Source organism: Paralichthys olivaceus, chromosome 12, assembly GCF_024713975.1.
Source record: "Paralichthys olivaceus isolate ysfri-2021 chromosome 12, ASM2471397v2, whole genome shotgun sequence".
In the NCBI taxonomy this organism is placed as follows: Eukaryota; Metazoa; Chordata; class Actinopteri; order Pleuronectiformes; family Paralichthyidae; genus Paralichthys; species Paralichthys olivaceus.
In genome coordinates, this window is record NC_091104.1 from 13,115,084 (window position 1) to 13,130,354 (window position 15,271).

The 15,271-nt window shown below is 41.0% G+C and overlaps 3 protein-coding genes across 4 annotated transcripts; 2 read left to right on the plus strand and 1 right to left on the minus strand.

Moving 5' to 3' along the window:
- Positions 1-227: 227 nt before the first annotated feature.
- LOC109628000 (cannabinoid receptor type 1B-like) lies at positions 228-3,456 on the plus strand. The gene is made up of 2 exons (XM_020084850.2): positions 228-369; positions 1,073-3,456. The coding sequence occupies exon 2, from the start codon at positions 1,149-1,151 to the stop codon at positions 2,577-2,579; it is 1,431 nt and encodes a 476-aa protein (XP_019940409.2). The 5' UTR covers positions 228-369; positions 1,073-1,148; the 3' UTR covers positions 2,580-3,456.
- An 855-nt stretch (positions 3,457-4,311) lies between these two features.
- Positions 4,312-7,294, plus strand: LOC109628245 (akirin-2). The gene is made up of 6 exons (XM_020085261.2): positions 4,312-4,556; positions 4,923-5,096; positions 5,253-5,396; positions 5,513-5,662; positions 6,448-6,519; positions 6,678-7,294. The coding sequence occupies exons 2-6, from the start codon at positions 4,925-4,927 to the stop codon at positions 6,686-6,688; spliced, it is 549 nt and encodes a 182-aa protein (XP_019940820.1). The 5' UTR covers positions 4,312-4,556; positions 4,923-4,924; the 3' UTR covers positions 6,689-7,294.
- A 931-nt stretch (positions 7,295-8,225) lies between these two features.
- Positions 8,226-14,537, minus strand: orc3 (origin recognition complex, subunit 3). Of its 2 annotated transcripts, none has more exons than XM_020084574.2 (20): positions 14,390-14,537; positions 14,197-14,254; positions 13,527-13,624; positions 13,236-13,374; positions 13,028-13,132; positions 12,526-12,689; positions 12,303-12,442; positions 11,934-12,093; positions 11,464-11,577; positions 11,210-11,343; positions 10,763-10,826; positions 10,558-10,674; positions 10,365-10,444; positions 9,939-10,072; positions 9,745-9,839; positions 9,556-9,653; positions 9,323-9,464; positions 9,082-9,198; positions 8,810-8,889; positions 8,226-8,461 (listed from the first exon to the last, which is right to left on the minus strand). In XM_020084574.2, the coding sequence occupies exons 1-20, from the start codon at positions 14,411-14,413 to the stop codon at positions 8,356-8,358; spliced, it is 2,169 nt and encodes a 722-aa protein (XP_019940133.2). In that variant the 5' UTR covers positions 14,414-14,537; the 3' UTR covers positions 8,226-8,355. The 2 variants fall into 2 exon arrangements, with proteins under 2 accessions (XP_019940133.2, XP_019940132.2); XM_020084573.2 differs by having other exon boundaries at positions 9,745-9,842.
- Positions 14,538-15,271: the final 734 nt, after the last annotated feature.

Here is a 15,271-nt window from a genome sequence, read left to right on the forward strand (position 1 = left end):
TATATGAATTCATAAACTAATTAATTAATTAATTAATAGGTGTAGACGATGCTGAGCTTCCTCCTGCGCTCCAACACCTCGGACCACGTGACCAGCAGGCGCACAAAGCCTTATAACCGCTCACACACACACACACACACACACGCACGCACTCCTTCACACACACACCGGCTGCCTGTCCGCTTCCTAGTTGACACTGACAGTCTCTGGTTTGTCATCATCTGATGATTCCTCCTGAAAAGCATCTAAAAAACAACAAGTGTAGCTGCTGCATTTGAATTGGAGCCGCTGGGACTGGACACTGGTTCACTCCCACTTCAACAGCTTTTCCTCGCGTCGTGGATCGATGTTTGTACTGAGGGAATCAAGGTACGTTTCTTATTACTACTTTTCACTCAGTGTCTCCTTTTTATATTTTTCACTTCTGTTTTAATTTTGCGTCTTTTTCATTGGTTGTTGCTCCAGATTGTGCGTGCAGCTTTTAATTGAGGAACCATGAAACCTGTTTTATTTGTATTTTAAACTTAAACATGTTTCGTCCTTCAGCTTTTTAATTGAGAAACAACACTGTTGTCTTCTTCAAAATTAAACATCTTGTTCCACCCCCCATCCCTTTAAAAACACTTAATTAATTCGTTAATATCATAATTAAATGGATCATTGGGCAGACTGTATGTACACTCTCTGTTTAGTTTCTCCCTTGATGCTTCATTATTCCAATGATTATTGAATTAAAAAAGTAATGACCTACTTTAATTAATAAGAAAGCCCTGGCTGTCCTACATACTTAATGCAGTGATTTCCCCTGAGGCTGCACAGGTTTGTCATCAACTGTTCACTTTCCCACTATTGTCTGGGATGCATCTGCTCTGGAGTCAGCTGGTTGATACACAGATTCCCATCATGTCTGCCAGCAACAAATTCATTCTCCACCGTATTTATCATCCATAAATATTAATGGATCTCAAAGTAATCTGATTTATATATATTTAAATTTTAAATATATCTGGGTGTGTTTATTTTTGACTGAAGCCTTCATGGAAATATTTTTTGTTCATTTTTTTCTTCTTAGATGTCCCGTTGCTCGGCTCTAATGCGGTTTGACCACACACGTCTCCACTGAGCATCTCTGCAGCTACAAACCAGTCATGAAGTTGGCTTTGCACAGGATAGCAGGCACCACCATGAGCACGTTAACAACAGGTGTCCAGTATCTCGGCTCCAACGACGCCAGCTATGACGACCCCTCCCTTGACTCGACCCTGATCAAGAGCAAGTTCCACTTTGAGAAACCTCAACCCGCCTCCATCGGCCACTCGCTCTCTGGACTTGTCTCTGGAAATAAGGAGGTCCTCTACAGAGGTCTCTCTGCCATCTTCCCCACCAACGTATCAGACCTTTTACCTGCTAATGGCACGTCTGTGGATAGCGGTGGAGCGGCACAGTGTGGAGAGGACTTTGCCGATAACATGGAGTGCTTTATGATTTTGACTCCTGGTCAGCAGCTCGCTGTCGCCATCTTGGCACTCACCCTGGGCACGTTCACGGTGCTGGAGAACCTCATGGTGCTGTGCGTGATCCTGCACTCTCAGACGCTCCGGTCGCGGCCTTCATACCACTTCATAGCCAGTCTGGCTGTGGCTGATCTGATCGGAAGCATCATTTTTGTCTACAGCTTCCTGGATTTCCATGTGCTCCACAGGAAGGACAGCCCCAATATCTTCCTCTTCAAGCTGGCAGGGGTCATCGCCTCCTTCACCGCCTCTGTAGGAAGTTTGTTTCTCACCGCAATCGACCGATACATTTCCATCCACAGGCCCATGTCGTACAAGCGCATTGTCACAAAGACTAAAGCAATCGTTGCCTTCAGTATGATGTGGATGATCTCCATTGTCATCTCGCTGCTGCCGCTGCTGGGCTGGAACTGCAAGCGTCTCAACTCCGTCTGCTCTCACATCTTCCCTCTCATCGACAAGAAGTACCTTATGTTCTGGATCAGCATGACGACCATCTTGGTGCTGTTCATCATCTACGCCTACATGTTCATCCTCTGGAAGTCCCACCACCACGCTGTCCGCATGCTGAGCCGCAGCTCTCAGAGGAGTGTGATTGTCTACACCGCGGAGGGGACGAAAGTTCAGACAATGAGGCCCGAGCAAGCCCGCATGGACCTCCGCCTGGCCAAAACCCTGGTTCTTATCCTGGTGGCCCTCATCATCTGCTGGGGCCCGCTGCTCACCATCATGGTCTACGACCTCTTTGGGAAGGTGAACGACTTCATCAAGACCGTGTTTGCCTTTTGCAGCATGCTGTGCCTGCTCAACTCCACCATCAACCCTGTAATCTACGCCATGAGGAGCAAGGACCTGCGCAGGGCCTTCCTCAACATCTGCCATATGTGCTGGGGAGCGACGCAGCCCCTGGACAACAGCGCTGAGAGCGACTGGAACAGCAGGAGCATGAGAGGCACAGCAGGCGGGGCGGGGAAAGATGGAGCCGGCTGTGGAAACACCCAAGTGAAAGTAGCCCGGGTTACTGTTTCTGGAGTGACGGAGGCTCACACTGCAGAGGCTGTTTGAGAGACGAGCTGCTCTGCTCTGCTACAAGTGTGAAATAAAGATGGTGTAGAACAGCCCCGACCCTCTAGTGCACTCTCTGTGACTGTGAAATGTGCCAAAACATGAGAAACAGACTTGTTATCGCTTTAAATCTGTGATATTAACACAAAACTGTTTTCCTCTGTCGTTACTACTGAGACGTGGTTTGTTAGGTCGCACAAGACTGAGAAAAAAAGGCCAACTTGATTATTTCATTCAGGAAATAATACAATCGTATTCCCAACTACTATGTCCAACAACATGTTCTGTAATGTTTAATGTAGTTTGACTTTCTTTTTACAGATTTCAGCTTAAAGGTAGAATTTGTAATTTAATTTTTGTACTTTAGGTTTTTTCACATTCTATCACACTAATATTGTGGCAGTAATGCAAACAGAAACTGTGTCAGCCGTCATGCAACGATAGCTTGTAAGTAAGATTAGCATCCCATTAGTGATTTGAAATCAGCTACTGATGATTTTGTAAAACCATGATATTGTGAAATCTAGCATTCTATTGAGTTTTACTTTAGTTTTTCTTTACTGTGCTTAGCAAAGCAAAAATATTGAGTCATACTGAAACCTAAATGTCTTTTTGATCAAATCAGAACTTCAGTGACTTGGGAATGTTACATAGCTGCTTATTACTCGTGCTTATAATACAGTTAGCATTTTGTGTGAAGCTTCACTGCCATGTTCTTGTGAGGTGTCCATTGTGCCACTGTGTTCCTTAAAGGTGTGTATAAGCCAAAACATGAGTTCCACGAATATATGACATTTGTCTATTTTTGTCGTAAGTGTTTTCAGCATTCCTGGTTCTTTTCATTAAAAAATGTGAAAAATGACAAACCCACACAAAACCGCCTGCAGCTGATTTTATTGATAAGATAAGATGTGTGTGTGTGTGTGTGTGTGTGTACTTCTGACCCCTCGTCAACGGCTCTGGTTTTACTGATGGGACATGAGTTATGAGTAATTCAGTGAAGGGGGACAATGCAGCAACATTAAATTTGACAAATGAATGGTTTCACAACAATGAAGCTAAATTAAAGTGAGCGTATTTTCGGTTGTATTTATATTGCTTGAGGGGAGTTAAGAGCATGAAGCCAAGCTATATGCACTTTGTCCACATGTTTTTATTCTGAGATCATTTTAAGCACATTTTAAAACATATATTGACAAAGGAACGTCATTTTGTATAATGTAGAAGGAAAATCATTTTTGGGGGGGTTTATATATTTCTTGTGGTGACATTATTTTGTGTCATATAAATATAAGTTGAAATATAAGTATATTGAGTTTTCTCAACATTGAGGCAAAATTAAAATGAACATGATTTGTTTAAGGTTATATATTTCTTGAGGTGAGGTATGAGCAGGATGTTGCTGAGACTTTTTGTTCAAACCACATTTTTTTGTTCTTACGTCATTTCAGCCTTGAAAATATTTTTTAGTGCAACAACTTTACATAACTGTCATAGAAATATAGATATCACTAGTTTATCTGTATTATATGTGTGACACTGCCCTCCTGTGGGGACAAGAACACATTATCATTATTATTATTGATTCATTATTCTCAATGTATTGATCCTGCTGGTGGCAAATAATATCAATGGTTGTAAATTAAATTAATTAATTCAATCTAAACTGTGAACTTCATATTTTCTACGACGTCAAACTTTAATTCCCCTCGACTGTCTCGCTGTGGGACCCAGTATGCATTGCGGTGGGTTTCACACGTGACGTCACAGAGCGGAGAAGCCGACAGCCCCGTATGAAAAACAAGCAGCAGGAGTTGTGTTAGCTAGCCCCGCTATCTCTAGCTAGCTCCGCTATCTAACAGCGAACTGTCGGCCCGCAGCTGGCGGCTCGTCGCTGCAACTTTTGGAACGCAACTTTCACAACAACCCGAGGGGTCGGCCGCTGTGGAACGGAATAGTTTCTCCCTCCAGCGACAGGTAAGAAGCGGCTTTATTTACAAACGTGCAGCGCAGCGCAGGGTCCGAGCGGCGGCGGCCAGAGCTAACGTTAGCTTTGTTTTCTTTTTGATTGTTGGCTAGCGAGCGCGGCTAGCGTTAGCCTGCTAGCAGACATCTAAAGCCTCAGCTGCGCAGTATTCCTGGCGTGTGCTCCTCCGCGGAACGATCTGACCCCAGCGGGACAATTCGCGTCGGAACCGGCTCAACACATTAAAAAGGAGCCGCGACTAACAGCTCTGTGCGATCACCCGTGTTGTCACTTCATTATTGTCTTGTTTCGGTATTTTTGCACCCCCCTTTCCTCTCCCTCCTCCTCCTCCTCCTCCTCCCTTTAACAAACTAAAGTCATGGCGTGTGGAGCCACCCTGAAGAGGACCATGGATTTCGACCCACTGATGAGTCCCGCTTCACCCAAACGACGAAGATGCATCCCCGTGGCCCCGTCGTCCTCGTCCCCTAGGAAGTATCTTAGCATGGAGCCCTCGCCATTTGGGGAGTCATCGTCCAGACTTAGTGCAGGTATGGTGTTGGCCTGCTGGCTGAAAGGCTTTAGCAACATGTTGAGCCTCACTACCACTAACCAGAAGACAGCTATGCTTCCCTGTGATAATGTGAATCCTTTATTGTCTTCACTGATGCACTTATTGTGTTGATTGTGTTCGTTTGTCCTTCCAGAACAAATCCTCAACAGCATCAAGCAGGAGTACAAACGCATTCAAAAGAGGAAGCATCTAGATGGAGGCTACCAACAGTCAGAGTGCTGCTATTCTCCAGAGTCCCCACCCCAGTCGTCTACTATGAATGTTTCCAGCATGCCAGGTTAGCAGGTTAAACACCATGCCTATAGCTGACACTGTTACTGTGACACGTAATGACTTGATCACAAACGCTACACACTCACAGTGATTCTCAGGGTCTTTGCTCGATTTGTGCAGGAACGTCCTCCGGAGGTGTTTCTCCCACTAGAAAAGAACAGCCGTTATTCACCCTCAGACAAGTTGGAATGATCTGTGAACGCCTGCTGAAAGAAAGGGAAGAGAAGGTGCGGGAAGAATACGAGGAGACCATGACCTCGAAACTGGCAGGTTTGTATGTTCAGAGTAAGAAAACATTCATCAGAGAAACCCAGTTACAAGGTAACACACTTAGTTTTACTTCCTCATAGTTAAATTAGAGGATGTTAATAAGGTTTTTCATGAAGACAATTAATAACTGAAGCACTTCCTCTGTCTCCTACACCTGATAGTGATCGGGAACGAGGGTTCATTTAATTTATATTGTAGTCACAAATGTAAGTAAACTAAGTTCATTATATAATCTATTTAAAATGATGACTATAACGTCACCAAAATCCATATTCATATGTTAAACTAGTGACTGTAAACTGTCTGATAGGTTGTCAAAATATAAACGTCTGAAATCTAGACATTCTCTCAATGTGTTGTAGTAACAAGCAAATATGGATGTAATGTGATAGTGTATGTTATGGATCAAGTCACTAATGCCGGTAAACTAAATTCATTCCTTTATTGGAAACAACGATAATATCTAAGTTTTCAAAGTGTATTTCTTAAACAGATTGCCTGACAGTTTGATAAAAACCCAAAAGCTGTAAAATCAAAATATTCTGTCGATATTCTCTTTAACAAGCAAATATTTCGTTTTCATTATAAAAGTCTATGAATCTATGAAAATTGTCTTCCTGTTCGTGGCCTTATAAATCTTTTTTCAAATTAGGATGGATTAAGAGTCATTGGTGAACTGGGCTGTTGTTTTTAAATTAGTTTCTGAGAACATTTTAAGATTGAACACGATTCAATGATGGAAGTTGCGTTTAAGTCTTAACATGTTGATTTCCTGTGATTTTCAGAACAATATGACACCTTTGTGAAGTTCACACATGATCAGTTAATGCGACGATTCGGGGAGCAACCTGCGAGCTGTGAGTTATTTTCATTACGTCAGAGTTTGACAGGCTCGTGTTTCGTGTAATGACTAAACGTGACAAAGCATCAGGTCTCAGTGTGAGCTCCGTCTCTTTGAAGTTTAAAAGTAACAAATGTGGTTTTTCTGTTTTTGTCTCATCTCCCTCCGCTCCAGATGTTTCCTGAGTGGGACACAGAAAAGTCTGCAAGACGGCCTCCTCTTGCTGCAAGCTGTCATGTGATATTTCAAGAAAGAAAGAAAAAAATGCTCATCATTGTAAGAGATTCAGTTTAGCTAGTTTAAATCAAACTTTTCTTACTGTGCCATATTTCTGTCTTTGGGCAAAGGTTTATATGAAGCTGTTGTCAGTTGTTACCACTCTGTTGTAAGCAACTAGGTCCTAATGTAAATGAATGGACCCTATCTCTACCAGTGGCCTATGTTCCTCCTGCTGTACGTATCTACAGTTATCTCACTTTTGTAATGATTCCCAGCATTCCAGGCTTTGTCACTTGTTTCTCTTTGTTACATGTAAATACGATAAAGCAGCGCAGAGTTTAAAACAAGGTTTGCTGGTCAATCTGAAAGGAAGTGGAAGAAACGCGACTGAACAGGGAGAATGTTTGCAGTTCGTCCTCTGTTCATCGCTTTTTAAATTGAGAATAACGTGGGCAAATTTTTTTTCTCTCCCTACCAGTGTTTTATTTATTTTGACATTTGTTTTGCTGGTATCATTTTGAAACCAATGTACTTATTGGGAAAAAAACAATAAATCTTTTAAGAGTTCAGAATCATAGTGGTGCATGATCAATACCTGAAATGGTTTTATTTCTTTGTAAGGTGCTTTCACAACCAAGCTTCTCCTTAGGATGGTACTTGTTAAAGCTCGTCCCCTCATGTAATCTGTTACCACTGAACTGTAGGAAAACTTTTCCCGATTGCAATGATCAGTTTTCCAATTAACTGTAGACTTTGCACATGTATTCAAGCTGCACCTCCTATAGAATAAGGGAAATGCTGAATTCAGATTTCCTCCAGTATGATGGAGTATAACAGCCACTTAAAGGGGGAAAACTGGGATTTAGAGGTTGGTATTTTGTGAAAATAAAATTGTAATACTGTAAGATATAACATTATAAAAAAGTAACCATTTTATAGAGGGACCATCAGATCAGTCTGTTGCCTGCATCAAAATGAGGAACTTGAAGCATAAGTTATTCTTAAGTATAAGTTTGACAAATAACAAAATACTTAATCTTTTGACTCATCAGCACATTAGCAGAAATAGGACTCTACAAATGCTGTCTAGACTTTGTCTAGTCTGTAGAAAGAACCACAATGACTTGGAGGAAATTGCATCCTTTGCTGAGGAAATGTTTGGTGGTGGTTGACCGAGGTTGGCGTTGGTTATTCAAAAGTAGTTTCTCAAGAAACTATGAAATCAGGAATAATTAGAATCCAGGGGTGGAACGCCTGTGAGCACGAGTTCAGCTTATTTCCTGAAAGTAATATGTAATGTGTAACATGTAACGTTACGACTATGTTCTCGGAATGTCCGAATTCCTTTTTCTTAATACGGCGACCTACTTCCAGACACCTCAAGTAAGATGGAACTATATTCCCTTCTTTTGGACACAGAATATAAGATCTGAATCCTAAGATATAAAAGGAGCATTTAGTTAGAGGTTATTTCTCCCAAAGTTATAAATACAAATATTCATAGACATTCACCACATATCTTTTATTATCAGAAAAAAAACATTATGAAAGACGGATCCAACTCCCACTTGATAAGAGCTCGAGCAAACAGAAACAGCATCCACAGACGCTCAGGACTTTTCTTTCAGAGTGGTCAGCAGCCTCCCCAGGTGAGTCGAGCCACGTGGTCCGTCTTCTGCTTGGTGGACTTGATGAATCCCAGAAATTCGAGTTCCGATACGGCTCGGATGAAACGAGCACTGGAAGCGAAGATGAGGAACAAAAGTTTCTGAAAAGTGGATGAAACTACAGCATGCGTTAATAAATCCTGAACTACAACATCCTCATGTCAAAACTACTCAAGTCAAGATGGGAACTGACGTGTTACATGTAGAGCAAATAGTATTGACCTCAGTGTCGGTCTTCTCTCAAATCTTCATCACAATCTGTTTGCATTTTATAGTTTGCACCGACACAACAAGACTTCCTACGAATTAGTGCTGACGATTGACTGTTTGCTTAATGTGAAATCACCCACAGAATTAAAAGTTAAGACAGTATGAAACAAGGAAGCATGATGGGGGGGAAAAACCATCATGGAAGGATACTGTTTGACTTGATCCACTTTCCCAAAATCCTCAGAATCTGGTTCGTTACCCTCTGCAGCAGAAACCACAGTGGCGTAGGCCTGGAAACAAACAAACATGTTCATGCACGTGTCCAATATCTAAACTTCAGATCAATAACGTGACAGTTGTCAGGATCAATAATGAAAAACAGGTAAGGTTGAAGGGTTCAAACATGTTTTTCCAGAAAGCGGTTTGTTGCCCTGTTTACAAGTTAAGTTACTTGAAATCAGCTTACAAAATAAATAACTCACTTCGAGCCAGTCATAGAGGTTGATCAGTCTGCCGCACTCCAGGTGCAGCTTGTAAGCGATGCAGATATCAGGAGCGGCATTAGAGACCGACCCGTCCTCAGTCTTTAGGTTGTCATTCTGTAAGGAGAGTCAAGAGTTACGATCCTTCCAAAGCACGTCTCACACAAACATATGAAACTCTTTTTGTGGTTAGTTTCAGGTCCTGCATGTGTAACCTCCAGTCGCCTCTCTTGAGTCGTACCTGAATATAATAGTAGGGGCTGTTGAGAGCAGCTTGAATGGAGGTGCGAGGTGTAGCGTTGAGGTGGCGTCTCACAGTGGCAGACGAGCTGTAGTAGCAGACTTCGTTCAGCGTCTGAGACTCTGGGGGAGACAGGTGACTCCTGGGTGGGAGAGAGATGTTTGGAATGTTTTAATTTATCGTATTAAATTCACATCAAACTTTCAGTGGAGCGGGAAACTAATCTGTCTTACTTCACTAGACCGTCAATAAAATCGACTGCTTCATTTCGTAGAACCTCAAACGGACTGAGTCTCTTGGATCTCCGAGACTCGTTCATCTCCAGCAGCGTCTGGAAAACACGACCATGTGCAGTTCATGTATTTAAGTACGAATAAACATCAGTGAAGTTGATAAGTTCTCTTTAAATACAGATGACTTACCTTCTGCAGCTGGAAGAGATCTGTTTTCTTCTGAAGGTTTTTCACTGGAGACGTGAAACTCTCTTCCACATCAGGGACGGATTCAACAGCTGCTGCTGCTAAGATGAAAACAAATGACAAGAATGAGGAAGTACAGACATAACATTTCCGTGTCCTATTCCACTAACATTTATTATAAATTAAGGTCAACTTACTGTCCAACTGTTTGAATTTGGTGAGCAGCTCCTCGAGCTGGATAAGAGCCATCTTCATCTTCTTGGACTTGGCCAGCTGTACAATCTCTGCACATCTCTGGAGCAACGTGATCAGCTCTTCTTTCGCCAGCATCCTGAGAGGAAAACCCACAGGAAGTTTATAACGGAACAGTACTTGGGATTCAGACTGGGATTCTGTTGGAACACTATGGTTTGATCAGGGGAGCCACGAAGACTCAACAGCTTTTTACTATATATGATAGTCAATTTGGCCACCAGGAGGTGCAATAACCACAACACATCAAAAATAGAGCATGTTAAAAACAGTGGGCAGGAATCTAAGTGATTGCAGTTAATGTCATTTATATTCTTTTAATGTCTGAAGTCTATCTCTTGGTAACAAACAGATAAATTATAGAGGCTTACTTCAAAAGCTTCATGGCCGACTGGTAATCCTCATTCTCCCACACATTCTTCTCGAGGCAAATTAAATGGAGCTCCCTGATCTGCAGCACAGACAGCAGTACATCAACAGAGCAAAACGCTGTTGTAGTCAAAAGAGCTGGTTCAAAAGCATTTTTAAAAATATTGTTTTAGACAAAGAGCTCAGAGTTCATGCCTGTTTCCCGAGAGGGTACCGAGGTAATGACGAGGTCAGCGTGTGGAGGCACCTCAGGACGGGGTAGTAGTTCTTGTGGTATTTGTGAAGGTCTTTTATCAGCCCCTGACACACATCCTGAAAACAGATGATCAGCCGAGGTGTTAGATTGTGGCCAGATATGTGGATTCCAGTGCCTCAGGAGGACATAAAACAAATAACGTACCTTTAAATAACCATCATCCTTCAACAGACGAACCTGTTCCTCATGTTCCTGCTTCTCTACATACCTGGAAAAACATTCTTACTTCAGTCATTTACATTTGAAAAGGTAAAAGCAAACCATGAAACGAACAACACAATTTAAAACTTTATGACTATCTGTTAATGTATATATGTATATTCTTTATTTTATTTTATTTTATTCTATTTTATTTTATTCAATTTCTTACATATTGTTGTTTTTTATATTGTTGTTTTATGTACATAAGTAGTGCACCAATGACACCAAGGCAATTTCCTGTATGTGCAAACATACCTGGCAAATAAAAGAATTCTGATTCTGAATGAATTTTAAGTTATCCGAGCAATTTTGATGTTGAATGGTTTTTAATTCTACATAGAAATAAAGAAAGAAATCTTCACACAGGTTAAATACAAATTGTGTTTGTACCTCTTGAATGAGGGCAGCTGCCTGATCCTCTCCAAGTCGCGGAGACTGAGCTGGGTCACGTTCGGCAGAGCCTCCTTCTTCTTACAGCACAAAACGCTCAGAGGCTGCGAGTGAAAGTGCTCCAGCAGAGCCAGCTGCACAGTTCACACACACACACACACACAACACACACAACACACACCTGAATTAGATCTTCAGACGAGGCGACAAAACCAGAGGGAGGACTGATGAAGCATTTAGGAGCCACTCTGTACCTGAACACCCTTGATGAAGTTTCTCACTGAGAAATCGTGGTAGAGGAAAATGCTGATCAGCACCTGCATCACTTTACCATTGAGCTTAAAGGGGAAGTGATGTGTCAGGATCAACTGGAAAAAGACGAGACGAAAAAAATATCATAAACTTCTAAATTAAATAATCTAGTAATATGTTTATCAAAACATTTAATAAACTGTATGTCTTGGGGGACGCAATAAAACAATTCACAATAAAAAGCATCAAATAAAAATATATACAGTCTTAAATATTTGTGACACAAGGCAGCAGGGTTTATCACAGGGGTGTAGTGGATTACTTCACATGATAGAAGCCATTCTTTGTGTATCACCTGTTTATTAACAAAGGAAATACAGGAAAGCAGTGAATGACTTTCAGGATCTTTTTGCAGAGTGAAGGGAAGATAGTGCTGGTTGATCAGCGTTCTGACCCTCAGTGAAAGACGTACCTTGTCTATGACTGTGGCCAGATGCTGAGTACAGGACAGGGACTGGAAGAGCTCTATGCACAGCAGGGAGGACACAGAGTGAGGCAGCATGTGCTGGATGGTGCTGGGTGACGTGGCGATACCGAAGATGAACATCAGCGGCAGACGCTCGATGTACAGACTGAGGAAAAGAGAAAAGAGACGAGTCAAAGATTCTTTAATGTTCTTGTCAGTAATTTAACTATTTAGAGCAGATATTTCTAACAAGGTGATCAATCATAGTTCACTTTGTAGTTGAATTGAAAAGGAAGGGGCTGCAAGAGTGGATTTGTTCAGGGACTTAATAAAATGATGATTAAAATCACATGTGAAGAGGAGGTCCTTTATTACCTGCAGATGAGGATGAAGTTTTGAAGAACTCTTGGATTGAAAGCCTCCAAGTCTTTAAAAATAATTACGACAGGAGGCTGTTGTTGCTCATCTTTGGCTGGAGAGCTTCGCTTTTTTCCTGGAGTACCACCGCTGGATTTCTGACATAGAGGTAAACATTTGGTTTTTTTTAAATATCAGCTGAACAGATGTTAATTTATTAAGCTACACCTTCCATTCTCACCTTTACTTTTGTGTTGTACCAGTCGCAGAGTGTACTGAGGGAGCAGTGTGCGCTCTTGTGGAGCTGTGCACTCGTCTGCTCGGCCTCCTCCTCTTCCTCATCATCCACGGCCACAACTGAGCCCGTTAGCCTCTCCAGCACCCTCTTCATCAAATGCTTCAATGCTGAAATGATGAAGCTCAAACTGTCACAGAAGTAATGACACAACCAAGAGCAATCCTCAGATCTTTCTAACAGACTCACAGATATCAGTCCCCTCAATATGCCTGATTGTTTCACGAAGATCCATTTATTATTTCCATGACTCATATCTGCATCAAAATTTGACGAGTTCTTCCCTGACACGTTTCACATCCATCCACAGAGGAAATCTGTTTGGTTGTTTTTGTGTAATATTGTTTTCTAACCAAGCAACAAACAATCAGGTGAAAACATGGAGGTATCAAAGCAAACAGTTTCTTAAATGAAAATGAAAGGCTCTGCCGCCCTCAGAGGTTCTTACTTCCACACTCTTTGGCCTGGACAGAGGCCACATGAGGAGTGACGGACTGCTGGAGCTGCTCCGACAGACTCTGAAAGGTCATATCATGATCTGGGACGTTCACACCTGCGGAGAACAAGGTAGGAAAAGCAAGGCAGACTAAATGTATTAAGCAATCAAAGGCACAGAGAAAGCGTGATGAATATAGAGTCAGTAAACGTCTGTGTACCCAGGACTAGAGCTGCAGTCGGTATCTCACTGGCTCTCATCTTTGACGCCCAGTCACTGTGTTGAAGAGTCGAAGAGCATTTCCTGGCTAAGTCCAACAAACTGTCCAGGACTTTCCTGTTGAGTTCATCCTGTAAGACCTTACATGCAGGAGTATATATGAGTGAATATAGAGTTCTTACTTCATTTCACTTACTGAATACAGCAGTTTGTTCAGAATCGGTTGAACAGTGCAAAGTGTATAAACATGTATCTTGCTGTGATCTTAACGTGATGTTTTTGATATATTTACCTCTGTGTCTGTTTTGATTTTCTCCCACAGAAGATGACAGAGTTTGAATCGTACGTCACTGTTTTCTGCACCTTCACAGCCATCAGTGAAATGCTCCTCTGTGGAGAATATCCGTTTGATTTGTCAGATGTCAGCTCAGTGATAACAGCAATGTATTAGAATAATAATGGGAAAACTAAACACGCAATATAAATTCCGGCGTCCTATCCGCTGTGTAACTACAAATACATATATTTCAAAAAATTTATACAAAACGATTGTACATTAAATATAAGAAAAATAAATAGAATCCGGCTCAATATAAATACATCGAGAATCAAATACTATGCTATTATATTTAATAAGATGAAAAGGAAAAATAAATACATAAAATAGAGCTCAATATAAATAAAATAAATATTAAATACAATACTACTATATAGAGATGAAAAGACAACATAAAATAAAATGAAATAGAGCTCAATACAAATAAAATAAATACAATACTATTATACATTATATTTCTTATTTATATAACATGAAAAGTAGAAAAAAATGGAAAACGATTCACTTTGAGAGAGGGAGGCGTAAAACCAAAGTGACACGTGAACGTACAAGTCATTGTATTAGTCATGTGTCACGTGGCAGCTTTAAACACAGAGAGATCGTTATGAACATGAGCAGAACTCACCTAAACTCAGCTGCTGCTTCTTCTTCTTCTTACAACTCGGTTTGAAAACGAAACAGCCCTGAAACACCAGCGGCCACAACGTGAGTCAACAACAACAACAACACAAAGAGACAACAACACAAAGAGACAACAACACAAAGACACACTCTGACGCCATGTTCGCGGGACTCGCATCGTCAGAACGGGACGTTACCTTCGACACAGATGAAGTCGACATGTCACTTTGAAATCAGAGCTCGACGCTGGAAGATCACGAGGAAACAAAATGTTGATTTAAAATGACGGCAGCTGCCACTTCCCGCCAACGTGACGTCACCGGAAGAGGCTGTGTTCAGCTGCGAACGGCTGCTGCGGTGTGTTCATAAGTTTGACTTCATCACAGATTGTTTTTATCGCTCGTGATAAAGTAAATTTAATGTTATAGCCATGTTAAACAGTATAACCTGACACGTGACTTTGAGCTTAATGTTTATTATAAGTAGAATCTCTTTACTTTTAGAAGCTGTAGTTTTTGTTTTGCTGATCTTGAACACCCTCCACTCATTCATATCCATAGATGATCCAAAAAATGTAAAGATGATGCTCCCACATACCTGTAATATATTTATATTAATATAAAACATATTTTAAAAAGCTTCATCGTTTTATTTCATTGTATTAAGTGCAATTTGTACAGACGAAATGTTTTTGTTGGTATTTATTTAGCAGCATCTGTCAACATTTCATTCTAATGCACTGTATATTATATCTGAGGTCTCATGAAACACGCAAGGAAAAACAGACCTGTCAGTATTTTATTTAGTTCTCTTAAAGTTTATTGAGATAAATATTTATTATACAACTTTATTGTAGTTTGCTGTGTATAAGTGAATTATGCACTTAATATGCATAATTAAGAGTAGTAAATGTGTGCTTTGTGTAAAAAAACTCTGCAGACATGGTAATTGTAAGATTTCTCATATGCCCTGCCAGAAATTTAGCAATGATCCATTTTTAAACAATCATATAAGAGGGACAGTGTATTAATGTAAGTATCCTGATGTAATGTAATATTTTGTAATCTATGTCTGTAGGA